This window comes from Lepidochelys kempii, chromosome 10, assembly GCF_965140285.1.
Source record: "Lepidochelys kempii isolate rLepKem1 chromosome 10, rLepKem1.hap1, whole genome shotgun sequence".
Taxonomy (NCBI): Eukaryota; Metazoa; Chordata; order Testudines; family Cheloniidae; genus Lepidochelys; species Lepidochelys kempii.
The window spans coordinates 56141075-56155848 of NC_136389.1; the positions used below are offsets into that span (position 1 = coordinate 56141075).

Here is a 14774-nt window from a genome sequence, read left to right on the forward strand (position 1 = left end):
CATTTTAAAATAACCTTCAGTCACAAAACAAAGTCAGCTTCATGTTAGTTTCATCAATGGACTGCACTTAAACCATGAAATTTGTTTAAGAAATAACTGACAAACGAAAAAAAAGTTTGAGACGTAACAAGAAAATGTTTCATGAGTTTATACACAAACTCTTGAAGTATAATTGACATTTAACCCCTGTCCACTCTAGCGCTTTTAGTATTTTAAAACAATTTACTTCTTGAGATGGATGGTTCAGCACGAAAGAGACAAGCATCTTTTGAAGAGCACCTCAATGTAGATTATAGTTTTGTCCTGACACACTGTCACAGTATGCCAGTTTCAGTGGGGCATTTTGGATGCTAACAAAAGAATGGAAGGAAAATCTCGTGTGTTCTACAGAATAAATAGTTGATTTTTGGAATGAAAGCGGTCTTCATTCTTGGTACAACTACATCCTTATTAGTAAATGGCAACAGGGCATTTTCCATAAGAACCTTTCGTGTTGAGGCAATTCCAATCGTGATACTTTAAAAACAAAAGAGATACTTAGACTGATTTTAAAAGATGCTTCTTTGGGGAATACTACTAAATTAAGGTCCAAAACAGAATTATTCCATTTGGTGTAGGGTAAACAAGAGATGCTATTCTGAGAAGCCTGTCAATGTCTGAGGGTAAGGCAGTTCCATGCTTGCCTGCAGTCTCTGGTATGCTGGATACGGCAACCACTTGAAATTTCAAAACGAGAGGCATACAGCTTGTAAAAGTTAAAGTTGTTCTACATGAACTCCAAAACACATGCTTGGCTCGTCTTGTCTGTCACCTTTATAATGGGGTCCTTACACAAGGCTTTAAATCTAGATCAAGTCTTTGAATAGGCCCTGTTTGTAAAATTCTTTGCATCTGAGGTCATTTGAATAATTTTGTTTCACCTGGTGCCTCTTCAATACCATGAAGCTAGATTCTCCTTTGCTCTGGGTTGGTATCATAGAATCAAGAACATCAGGGTTGGAAGGGATCTCAGGAGGTCATCTAGTTCAACCCCCCCTTTTCAAAGCAGGACCAATCCCCAATTTTACCCCAGATCCCCAAATGGCCCCCGCAAGGATTGAACTCACAACCCTGGGTTTAGCAGGCCAATGCTCAAACCATTGAGCTATCCCTCCCCCCAGGAAGGATACAGAATTAGTGCTTGTGATAGGAGGTCTTTCCAGCAGAGGAGGAATAATTGAAGGGTGGCTGCCATCTGATATAGGTCCAACAACCTGCACCTCACTGACCACTGTGAAGCTCCAAGAATACATATGCTTCTTCCTTCTTTATCCTCTGAATGGTCCCCAGGATCATTGTGAATGGGGGGAAAGAAACAAAAGACACCATTATGGGCACAGATCAGAACGCATCGTCTTTTGCCTTGGTTTGGTGGTCTCTTTAACTGGAGAAGAGCTTTAGAACTTTGCATTGAACTTGGATGCAAATACTTCTATTGAGGGGTAACCCAGAGCCTAGACTATTGAATCAAAAGATATTTGCATGTAGACTATACATCTTCAGGCCTATTCCTTTGTCTGTTTGACCATTCTGCTTGTATGTTCAGTTGCCTTTTGTGTGGAAGGCCGCCAGTGACAGAAAAATGGCTTCCTGTAGCAATGCTGTGGATCCTGTACTTCTCTATTGATAAAAGCTAAAGCAGAGAAATCACCAGTATATAATAATAGGTAAAAATTGATGATAGGACATACTTAGTTTTTCTAAGCTTGAGCCAATTGATATTTGAAGCTCCTTGGCCCTCAAAGATCCTTGCCCCATATGAGATTTCCCCATCCCTTGAGACTGACATTGGTTATCACTACAGTTCTGATATTTTGTGACCATCTAAGTATCTGCTGACTTCCAGCCACCAGGACAGATTTTGATACTACATTGGATACTTAAATTAGTGAAGATAGGGACATGGTGAGAGATCAGGAAAACCAAAAACTACTGGAGAAGATGTGAACAGAACCTTGCCAAAGCAAGAAAGTCAACACAGGATACTATTATTCCCAGTAAAAACATCAGAGTCCTGATTGATATGGCAAGAAAACTGATTATCTGTATATATAGCATATACCAACTTCTGAATCCTGTCTTTGAGAGAACAATGCTGTGTAGCTGAGTATCTATGATAGCTGCCAAATGTAAAACAGAATCTGTGGGAGTCATTTGGGGTTGAGGACAAAACTATGTTGTTCTATAATCTGGGCAATGAGGCAAGTTACTTTTGGTTTCTTTTTCAGAAAGGGTGTGCTGATGAACAGGTTGTTGGGAAAGGGGAACACATGAATTTCCTCCTTCCTAAGACAGACCACAGATAACGAGCCCTTTGATAGGGATCCTTGGGTAGTTACTGGGCCAAAGGGTAAAGCAGTGTACTAATAAGGCTGCCCATTGTAAAATAAGTTGGAGGTATTCCCTGTATGTATGATTTTACGGAAAAGTGTACATATGAATTCTATAAATTCGTTCTGAAACTTTGGCTTTTGACTGCAAAGTCAGTTAACTCAGGCTTTCCTTCAGCTAGCCTGAGGGAGGGGGAGACTGCCATTGCTTGGGTGGCAGGGGGAATGCAGGCCCTCCCTCTCCACTGTGTCCCCGCCCAGGGCCCTAAGGGTGGCGGAGGGATCTGCCACCATGTCAGCGGGGATCTAAGCCGCAACACGCTGACTCATCCTCTGCCAGCATTGCAGCCAGACAAGGGTCTACCACCCCTGGGCCACTTCCACTCTCCCCCTGCAAAGGTACCTGCTGATCCGCTCAGGTAAGGTGATCTGGGGGGGGGGGGGGGGGATAGGGGCTCAGTTGCCAGCAGAAGCTCTGCCGGGGTTGGGCCAACTGGCAGTCCGAGCCAGTCGTCTGTTTCCTGTGGAGCCGGGTCATCCAGGGGTCCAGGTGGTTCAGGCCAGTCATCTGCACTCTGTGGGCCTCCTGCCACCTCCCAGCGCAAGTGCTCAGGGGATGCGCTGTCCCCTCCAGTGACTGGGGCCCCACTGAGCTTCTGGGTCCAGCCTTTATACTTCTGGCACTGACCCTTGGCTTCCAGGGGCGGAGCTGGGGGGGGTAGGGCTCCGCCCAAGAGGGGGTGGAGCCAGCTTCTTCCTCTGTGTCTGGGGAGGGCCAGTCCACCTCACTACAAGGAGGCTAAGGGCTTTCTTAAGGAATCTCCTTTTTCCTCAAGCTTCTGAATCTAGTCCATCCACTTCAAACACCTCCTGGGACATTTAGTTGAACAGGAGCTAAAGAAATGTCATGATTTGTAACAGGGTCTGAATTCTCTTTTTAAACTCTAGTATGCTAACAAGTCTTCTATGACTTCTCTTCAGCTGCTTTCTGAAAAGAAGATTCATTGAAGTGCCCACCCCTCCCATATACTTAGAGGTGACCAGGACCTGCTTGGCTTCAAAATCCGCCTTCCATGGCTTTAGTCAGAGCTTGTGATGTGATGTGGAATTGTATCATTACCCTTGCAGCAAATCTGAGGCTGTCAAGGGAAGCATCCAGTACAAAAGCCACTGTTTACGAAAACCTAATTTGGCAAACAGCCTACAAGATTTCCTGATCTTGAAAGAACAGTGTCCAACAGGAAGTCATCCATGCACGTGTGGCTCTTATGAATGAAGCAGATGCAGAAGAGGCAGCTGCTAAGATCGCTTCAGAGTGCCTTCCGAGGAAGGACTTAATTCTTCTGTGAGTCTGGTCCTTAGAGAAGAAGTAACCTCTAAATGAATCAACTGTCTTTAACAAACAACGAAAGAGCTACATCAATTTTTGGTAGGATAAGTTGGTCAAGATTTTGGTTTTATGGACATAATAGTGCTCCTTAGCCAGCCTCTTGGTTTTTCGTTGGGTTTCCTACTCAGTCAGTGCTACTTACATCCTCACGTACTGCATGCAAGGAGATATAGTTTTCAAATCTGATATGAAGTACTTGCAAGTGGCCTCACTCTCCTTTCTACCCACTTTCTCAAATGTCACCGCCTCCTCCTTCAAGGGTTCATCCAGAGGAAAGCCAAACCATACAACCAACCTTAAGAAGTTTCAGAGTAGCAGCCGTGTTAGTCTGTATTCGCAAAAAGAAAAGGAGTACTTGTGGCACCTTGGAGACTAACCAATTTATTTGAGCATAAGCTTTGTTTCAAACCATATTTTGTCTAACAGCTTGTTCTGAATTTCCTCAGATATTTTGATTCAAAAATCTGAAAGCTGCCCTACTTCCCAGGAAGGACAAACCAAGGAATCCTTTCTGGATCTTTTCTTTTTTCTTGTTTTTGTAAATTTCTTAGAGGATTCTTTCTCACAGGAACTCAATGAAGATGTGGAATAGTCTGTACACCTCTTGCTCTTGCACTAACTGAGCTTTACAGATGGATTCTGTAGAGGAGCGACCATAGTGGTTACAGTCTGAAGATGAATACTATGGTTCGGTTACAGGGTCACTTCTTTTACTCTTTTTAGAAGGAGAAAGAAAAGAAAAATATCACCTGCATATGGAAGCCTTTTTAGAGACTACCCTGTTTTTACTTCTTTTCTCAGGATCTAAAGAAGGAATGTGGCCCTTAGATTACCCAGGAAGGGAAGGCTTTCTAGGTAGGCAGGGGCCCAGGTCCATCTAGTCCTTTATGGTAGTGCCCCTACATTAGGATGTTTGCTAATGTTCCCAAGGGCAGTCACAAAAGTGATGAGGAACCCTGAAGCAGGTAATGGTATGGAGAACCCTGAGTATTCATGGTAAATAGGCCCAATGGCCTGTGATGGGATGTTAGATGGGGTGGGATCTGAGTTACTACAGAGAATTCTTTCCTGGGTGTCTGGCTGGTGAATCTTGCCCACATGCTCAGGATTTAGCTGATCGCCATATTTGGGGTTGGGAAGGAATTTTCCTCCAGGGCAGATTGGAAGAGGCCCTGGAGGTTTTTTGCCTTCCTCTGTAGCATGGGGCACGGGTCACTTGCTGGAGGATTCTCTGCTCCTTGAAGTCTTTAAACCACAATTTGAGGTCTTCAATAGCTCAGACATAGGTGAGAGGTTTATCGCAGGAGTGGGTTGGTGAGATTCTGTGGCCTGCATTGTGCAGAAGGTTGGACTAGATGATCATAATGGTCCCTTCTGACCTTAGTATCTATGAATCTGTTGGCGAGCCAGCCAGTGGACAGACTAACCCTGACCCCTGGAGGGGTGAGGCAAAAATTGTAAGCCCTAGACAGCTCCTTACTGGCTGCCTGGATGTCATCTGAGCTATCGTAGCTCTCACTACTCTTTTGGTGGGGGTTACAGTTAGGTGGAGTGGTACAAGTTAGCGGAGACCTCAGTTTGAGGCCATCTTAGCATCCTTTCCCCACTGGTATGATGGCAGGTTTCTTGTGCTTGGGAGTGCTCCTCTTTGCGCCCTGCCAGAGCAATCACAAGCATGTCATCTAGTGTAGGGAAATGCATCAGTCCCACAGGGAGGGGAGAGACAATCATCTATCCTCTTTGTTCCTTCTCTGATCCCCCAGAGGTCTCACAGATGGGTGTAAATGGGTGAAGAAGATTCCTCTAGGCCAGGGAGAAATGAAAGATGGGATGACATGGTCCCTGCAGAAGACAAACAGGATCCCATATAAGCATCCCTCAAAGGGAGCTAAGCTAGCCTTTCTGCTTGTGCTTCTTTTTTCACCATTGCAGCACGGGGACATTAGTCCTGAACAGACAGGAGGAGGACATGCGGGAGAAAAATCTCCTCCAGAGCTTATTCTAGCTAACATATAGCCCAACCTACTCAAACCTAATTTAAGATTTCGAAGTGTTTTTTAATTCCTCTGGGCAGACAATTTGGTTGAGGCTGTTGACATCTGCTGGAGGCAGAATACAATTGATAGGGTCCTCAGGAACATGGTCACTTCAAATGTCTCCTGCCGGACAAGTCTGCTTCTGCCTCTAAACAAGGTACAAACAAACAGAAGATCTGCTGTAACGTACCTGGAGATCCTCCCTGTGAAAATGAAAAGTGCATTTCTGCAATATTCATGGGTAAGCAAAGGGCTATAAAATGAAGTTTAAGATCTCCAATCATTACATCACACCAAATACACTTAAACATTATAAATACAACATTTCTACTTACTTGGCAGGACACAAGTTCATGTGTTTTACTCCGTTTCACGACCTAATGATTAACAGTGCTCAGACTCCCTGCTCTTAGGTGTTTGTGCTTTTATCATCTAATTCAAGAGACGTTTCAATTCCCGAGTTGGTGTTTTGGCAAGGAAAAAGTTGTTCCTTCTTTTTAGTAACTACAGGAATTTAATAAAATGTCATCTATATACTTTCCTTACAGTAACCACTTCCTGAAACATCTTGTCATTACGGCTCAAATTCATACATACATTTGAATTGTCCAATCCTGACCCTATTTGGACTTGAGGTTCACAACTGATAGCAATACCCTGTCAAACTAGGCAGCTTTTCTGACAGGAATATTCCATTCAGCAATTATCTGGAGCATTCTATTACATCTCAACCCTAATTCTGGCATCTTTTCTTGAGCAACAGACAGTAACTGGTCGAAGCCTATAACTTCTCTTCACACACACACACACACACCCCTCCCCCCCACCCTTACTTGAACAAAAACGTGGAAATCCCATAAATTGGCTAACTTACTATTTCTAATGCATTTAATGCATACACTGTGCAAAAGTGAAATGGACAGATTTATATTATTCTTATGTAAGACTAATTCCATGTAACATAGGCTTGTCTAGGCTTGAACAGGAACAGATACAGAAAGAACCCATTGTGCCCCACTTCCAGCTAGTATCATTTTCCTACCACCTGGTACAAACATTTTAGATTAAATGTTTGAAGAACTACTTTTCCTAAATAGAGTAGTTTATTTCACTAGAATTGAAAACTTTTCAAAAACATGTTTGAAAACAAACTGCCTGTGTCAAAGTCCGAAAACAAAGTTGTTAACTAAGTAAGTACCATATCACAATAACTTTACTCAGACTGAATTGTTAGTGGGACTTGTGGAACTATTCAGCCTGAGTATAGCTATTACAATCCACTCCTAACTTTTTGAAACAGAGATAGTGAGATAATTTATACACTTCAGTAGTCTCGGTCACTAATGTCAAACCAAGTAAGCCACATAAAAGAAATACCATTTAATTTTGATAATGTCCTTAAAGAACAGGATAAATTAGAGAAGAGTCTAAGCCAAAAAATTCAGTTCCAAGTTCAAATTTCCCTGAAACTGAAAGATGTCCGAAATAGGAGTTTGGTTCAGGCCCATCTCTAGATACATAATTTCAGCACTATATCATGCTACCATTTCCACAATACTGTACCACATTTGTGGTACTGTAAAAAAAACCCAAACAACCCTGATACTTAATTTCACGTTAATAGTTGATTAAAATTAATTAATTAATTAGTTGATTAAAAATAATACAATGCTGCCATCACCTGCCATTGCTGGGCTGCTGTGGAGAATGTCTGGAATGGTCTGAAGGCTCTGACCTCTGGTCAGGAGATCGTGAACGACTGCGGCGGGGCCTGTCATGTGATCGGTTGGAATGATCTGATGCCAGCGACTGAATTTCTGAAATGTCTGTTAAATAAAAGTTGTTTTTTCATGAAATGATTGTAATTAAAATGATGATGTGACCTGCCCAAAATGGAAATAATTTTGCAGAAAATACATATGAAGTGCATCAGATCTTCTGCACTGACTTCAAAATAAATCACCTAAAGTTAACATTCCTTTTCTTCCAACTGCTTTTACTTGAACAGTCTTTTTCTATATTCTTGAAGATGTGAATTCCAATTGCGTTTGAACAAATTTATTATCAGCTCAAATGTCCATCCGTCCTCTTTTGTCCTCCCTCATCCTCCATCTCCCACACTAGGATTTCACATCTTCATGATCCAGGGAAATAAACAATATATTTTTACCTTGGGAAATAAGTTTATACTCACCATCTCTTTCTGAAGCATTAGCAGAATGAACGCTGTCAGAAAGATCTGGGACATTCAAAAGAGTTGCTCGTTCGTCTCGCTGAACCACCATCTTCAACTTGCCTTTTGACCTTTCTATTAGAGTCTTTGCATCTGTCAGTGACATATTTTCTGTGACTGTGCCGTTTATCTATAACGGAGCAAAGAGAATAGAGATAGGAACTGAATGGACAAACAAAACAATCTAGCTCCACTAGCTAACTGCTTTGAATTTAACAAACAAGAGTTCTCCCTCTCTACATTAAGTATTTTAAACTCTTAATTGGTCAAAATTACCCCTTCAAAATTAGTAAATATAATTTTGCTGTTAAATGGTCTTCAACCTTGTTTTAAAAATGGAAACAACAAACATTAGCAATACCAAAGCAAGCAGCTAAAACATTCAGTTTCGGCAAGCAGGCTAACTAAAATAGACCAAAAAGTTAAGGAAATTCAGTGGTACTTTATGTTGCAGAACTGAGGCCTACGGAAAACTACTTCTAATCTAACAGCAATTCTGATTCAGCTGAGTCCTTAAGTTTTGCCACCTCTCTCTTTGCAATGCAAGCCTCCAATTGATTTATCAGAATCAGATTACCTTGATCAAACTTGCACAAAAATTAAAATCTATAATGATATCTTAAATGCCAGTTTTCAGTCTGATGGGATTTAGAAATACCCAAAGCTATTTAGTCAAGAAAAATTAATACAATATTTACATATTATGAAAATATTAATGCAAACACATCTGAGCCACAGAACACAGAAAACTAATGCTCATCTTTTAAATTATTTAAATATTTAAAGTCTCATTACTTTAATCTGTAATGATTAAGAAATCTAAAGTAATTTATTTTATAAACCTAACTAAACTCCACATAGCAGTGGGAGGACTTGCCCTTGTTTACTAATTGCACCAATAGAATTAAGATTTTATAGCAATGACATGCACTGAAAACTGTTAACCCCCAAACAATATAGTTTATGAAGTTAATTAAAAATAATTCAGTCCAAGACATCTGGTTGTGATGCACAATAGTATAATTCTGCACTAGAACTACTAAATTAAGGCCTAATCTTGAAACCCTTGCACAGACAAATAGCCCCAATTACTTGTCCGACTACATAATGACAAAACGACTGTTTTAATGATTGGGCTGACAAATTCATCCTAATTACAAGATTAACTGTGAAAAGTAAGTGAAAGTTCATAAAATGTCAAAATACTTATGAACAACATACAGTAATGGGGGAGGAGGGAGAGTATAAAAGGGAGAGAGACTGAATTAATACAAACAAAATGGCCTACCAATATAATTCAAGGCCTGTATTTAGATCATGCCTGGTAAACAAGAAAAGTGTGGGACTGGAAATCTATGGACCAAAATTAGTGGCTCAAAAATTAGGCCTAAACTAGTGGACAAAATAATGCCGGGATGGTCTATTCCCCCATCTCTCCCCTTTTGGAGGTTCTTAAAAGAAAATAAAAGAGGAATTAAGAAGCTGGCTGCCAACAATCATGATGAACATAGGAGAACAGGAAAGGAATGAGCTTTACCATCATGGCTGCCACTCCCGTCTCCTGGGACCACAGGGGATTTACCATAACACCATTAGATCTGTCTTGGACGAGTCTAGGGACTTCTGTCAGGATGAGGACAGTAGAGTGACCCAGATGGCATCCCCACGTCCACTGGCTCCAGCTAAATCCCAACCATCACCTGGGATGTGAGACTCTCACCCTCCTAGTTCCATTCACGTCTTTTTCCTTCCCCATCTCATTTCTTCTCTTACTATCTACTCCCCTTGCCTTCTGTCTAACAAGAGCCTGGCTTAGCCGACAAAGACTGTATATTGTGCAACACTACTGTGAGCCCGTGACCAAAAGAGGCAAATAAATGCAATGTCCTAAACAGCCCGATGCTGGTACAAGTTTGCCAGATCTCAGAATGACTAAAGATTGTGTGCCATGCCAGTGTTTCTCCAGCAGGGACGTTACAAGTGAAAGGCAGCCACAGAAACTGAATTTTCCATCTTTGGTGTTCTTTTCTTTTCCCTTTTGTGTGCTTTTGTCTTGTTTTGCCTTATAGAAAATGGGACTGGACTTTAAAAATATCAACAAAAGCTCCAGCCCATCTCACCTAACTTTTTCCTCTTTTTCCCCCCCAAAAAAGGACAGTTATTACATTTTTTTTTACTGTCAAACAAGGGGTTTACCTTCTGAAAACTCTTTCCAGCTAAAGGGAAAGGGAAAAAGGATGTTGTTAAAATAAAAGCCTTACTTAATACTTTATATTTCAAATGCTTTAACATGTGTTTCCTTCTCTTCTGTATCTTTAATACAAGTTTTTAAAAATTTTAATGGCTTGTTTGCCATGACACTTAGCAGGCTGAGATTTCTGTATATTAAACCCGAAGCCTTGCTTAACACTGTTTAATGTTGGACATTGACAGGGTATTGTTAGCACCTTTGACTCTTTGGGCCCATATAATCTACTCAGGACTACTCATGTGAGTAAAGGTTGCAGAATTAGACTCTTAACCTTTCTCCCTCAATGCAAAAAATACAAAGCCTGATATTTCTTCTATTGACAGTAACATACACTTGTGAGGCAGTCACTTCTAGTACAATCAACATACCGGTTCCTTTGCTAAGCAAAGATAGCCATTTACTGTACCTTCAATACAACATCACCTTCCTGAATGTTGCCATCTCTTGCTGCCAAACTATCTTGGGATATTTCTTTCACAAATATGTGGCTGGCCAAGCGCAGACCATACTCTATTTAGAATTTTTAAAAAAAAAAAAAAAAAAAAAAGAAAGAATCAAATATGAAATCTCAATTTAAAGAAGCAACATTTATGGATTTACAACACTGCTTTCCAAATTTACTTTCCAAGCCTAAAGAGAGCCCAGTAAAACCTCAAGTGTTTTTAATACAGTAGCATATTGAGGATTATAGTGAAATGGTATTGTTTAGCCAGAGGGCAGAGATACTGTACAATTGCCTATTATGAAATTCCCTGTTCTCTGAACGACTGTGGGAATCTTACTTGCATAATTGGCATATAGCTATTTCTTAGTAACTAAGGTATGCCAATCCCTGTTTTCATATGGGCGGGCAGCCAATGGCTGCCAGCGTAGCAATTTGCATGAGTGCTATATTCCTCAATTGTTCTGTGATTATCTAAATTCTTCCTCTGACTGGCCCCTATAATCAGAACAAACAAGCTGTTTTCCAGCAACAAAGATGCTGCATCCACTTCTTGACTCCCAAATCTGATAAATGTTTACACAACATATACAAAAACCTAATAAGGCTGTCCAACTACTGGAAGGGGGTGGGATTTTTTTGTGTTTATTTGTTTTTAAAAAGGCCTTATCCCCTCACTTCCTTCCTTCCTTCCCTTTCTTGCCAAAATTTTCCTCTTTAAAGCAATCTTGCTGACCTCATAGCATCTCCCTAGTTAGAGCCAGATATTGTGAGACAACTTCGCCATCTATCACACACAGGTTTATCTTCGGAACGATCAACAAAACTTTCAGATCGTACTGATATTATATAGTAGTTGTGTCATTACTTTTTTTTTTTTTTTAAATAGCCACATGATAAATGGAAAATGACACATTAACCACAATTCTGTATGTGGTGGGTATTTTTGTTTGTTTCTTTTGTTTTGTTGTGTTCTTTTAAAGTTGGCCATCTTTCAAAAAAAACTTGATATACTCAACCTTAATTCCATGTTAACAAAGTTTATTCTATATATATTGAGTGTGTATATACTAGTCAATGTGCGTTTGTAAAATTTTAGCGGCTAGCAGAAGTTGGCTATGCAGTTATACTATTTCTTTACAATTCCAGTTCAATTGAAATTTGTGTGTTCCCTTCAATCAATCACATACATTGGTACAAGAAAACATGGAGAAAAACCTAGCACTAGAAGCACAGTAATTTTAAGACAATTACTTATAGACTTTTGAGAGCACCTGTAGGTAGTTCTGTAGTCTAGTCTAATGAGCCCGTAGCAACATAACATTCAGCAATAATTCAATATAAAACTCAACCTCTAACATTTTAGTATAAAATTACAAACAAAAGTATGAAGGAGATAGCAAAAAGTCATTGGGCATACCTTCATTTTTCCTAGATTTCACCAGTGTTACTTTGGTAGGTTTTGCAGGCTGACTGGAAGCAACAGATCTCCTATCTGATCTTGGCGATAAACTTCTCTCTCTGCTTCCACTTCGGTCTCTTACCCAGCTTTTCTCATGCCTTCTGCTGACACCTGGCCCACTGCGTGCACTTCTTGAATCATGCATTTCCTCTTCATAACTATCCTCCTCATTTTCAGATACTGGCTCAGGTTCCGGCCGGGCTACTGGAATCTGAATTTTCTTCATTCTTCGAATGGTCTGTAACCAGTAGCATTAACTACTTAATTTCTGGTTAAACGCAAAGTACATTTTTTTAAAAGTCTTAAAATTAGGCAATGGGCCACCACAGCTTTATACTGCTGTATCTAACGGAAGGTTCACTAGGAACCTCAAAACAGATATGGAAGGCAACATCCATACCCCAAAGGCCTTACAATCAAATATTTGGATGACTGAAGGAGAAAAACAAGGGGGGGGGGGAGAATTTCAGAGTATACAGACAACTTTACATAAGTAAATGGATAATGTAGATGCAGGGTTTCTTAAAAAATCTGTAGCCATGAAAATACCAGTTATGGAAGATAGCTACTATGAACAAGCTATAGTATAACAGGCTACATGTTATCGGTGATCTTTGCAGTACTAATCAATCCATTAAAAACTCCACCAAAGTGCCAATATTGAAAAAAAACAGCAGCAAGGCTAACCTGAAATGAGCTATTGTGGATGCCACATAACACAGCAAAGTCAGGCAAACAGCATTTCACTGTTCCAGGATTGGAGGATAGAATACAAACATTTCAGAACCCATCTGGTTAGCTTCCTACTTCATTCAAAGATTGTGTTTCCCAGTGTCATAATGCGTTGCAATTTAAAAAACCATTTCTTCCCCACTTAATTGCTTTCTGCTTTTTCTCTTTCCAAATTTAAAAAATAAAAATAAAAAAATCAGATGTTCAAGGATATGTTCATTTAAGAGATTAGTTAGATATTTGACAAAAGGATTTCATACATGTTTAAATGAGATAGCATAAATGCCTTAAAAAACATGATGTCAACAGGGATGAGAAACAAACCCGGAAGCAGTAACTGTCAGATTTTTCATCCTGTGAGCCTCCCTGTCACTATCATCATTACCTTCAACAACCACTTTAATCTGAATTGTTCATTCAGGTATGAATGAATTTGGTTTGTAAGACCAATGATACACCTGAGAGAAATCAAACTGCAGTCCCAGTATTTTACTGCCTTCTGCTTTGTAATGTTACTGACATTTCTTCAAGCATTAGGTAAAATGCCCAATTACATATAGAAGCGTCATTCCTTGTTACCCGTCTCTGAAAAATTTAAATTACAATAGTTATGAAACGTAAAACTAATTGTGACCATACGCATTGTAATATAGTAGAAATATAAAGTTGTCTTATACTTACCAATAAGTACCAAGCATAAATGAGGAGGCTAATTTAGATACCGCAAGATTTTGCGGTGGTAAATAAACGGAAGTAGCAGCTACTTTACTCAAATGGCTGCTATGACCAAGGTCCATAGCTATGGAAGTAGTAAATTCATGAATTCAGAAGAAGTGAGCTGACAGCATCTTACTTGGCCAAAACATATGGAAAACAGAGTAAGTGTATTCCATCATCTATTGGCAGCACTACTTCATCTGCATTTGAGGCTGACAAAAAGATCAAAGCTAAAAGTGTACTGATCATCTTGTTGGAGGATAGTGGTCAAAGACATGTAGGTTCTCTCCTCAAAAGTTAGAAAGCTACCTTGTTTTTAATTTTCAGTCATTTGAATTCCCTCCATTTTTTAAGTTTCAATCTATATATATAAGTTTATTTTTAATCCAATACTCAAAGACAAACTTCAAGCGTACTCATTTTATGAAAAGCTAACTTAAGCACGTTCTTCTCCTTAACAATTTTGTTGTTCTTATTTACAGATATTGTTTAAAATGCTTTTGAACCAAAACCAAAAAACTGGGAATAGCATTACCCTCTGCATTACAAGGATAGTGTCATGAAAGAACATTCCAGGCCCCACAAAAAAATAGTGATTGAAAAGCCATAAGCTATAATTCTGAACAAAAATAACCTCCTTCAAAACAGTTTGTTTCTCTTGGGAAAAATTATGTAGGAGTTAAGGGTCCAAAGTGATGGGTCTCACATGCGACATCAAGGCTACAAGTGGGATGTGTAGTCAGCCTGACAAAATGAATCTATACAAGGTTTTCAAGAAGGGCAACACTTAGGCAGAATGCTGTCAGAACCTCCCACCCTTCTACTACCAAATATAGACTTAGGCTAGGCTATCAGAAAAAGTTCTGCTTACACAAGGCAAGAGTCCAACAGTAGCCTCAAGAAAGATGGTTTGTGGAAAGACATCTAGGGAATCTGACTGAAGGTAAATCTGATAAAAATCCTGCTGAAGAGCAAAAGTGGACATATGCCAGAGCAAAATAATGCCACAGGGAGATTGGTCCAGGAAGGAGCGGTCTAACAAGCCTCTCAAGAAGCTATCCAGCTCCAAGGCAAGTTGCAGAATCCCAGAATGGAAAATTGTGAACAATGAACTATAATAGACTCAGATAAAGACACACTTT

The 14774-nt window shown here is 39.9% G+C and overlaps 1 protein-coding gene across 9 annotated transcripts in view; it reads right to left on the minus strand.

Annotated features, from left to right (window-relative positions):
- Positions 1 to 14774, minus strand: part of TJP1 (tight junction protein 1) — a 308783-nt gene that overhangs the window by 63577 nt on the left and 230432 nt on the right. For 8 of the 9 annotated variants that reach the window (XM_073303700.2, XM_073303698.2, XM_073303696.2 and 5 more), the window contains 4 exons: positions 12142 to 12421; positions 10686 to 10789; positions 7990 to 8158; positions 7477 to 7621 (listed from right to left, as the gene is read on the minus strand). In XM_073303700.2, coding sequence (XP_073159801.2) covers positions 7477 to 7621; positions 7990 to 8158; positions 10686 to 10789; positions 12142 to 12421 — 698 coding nt within the window. The other variant, XM_073303701.2, reaches the window with a different exon arrangement.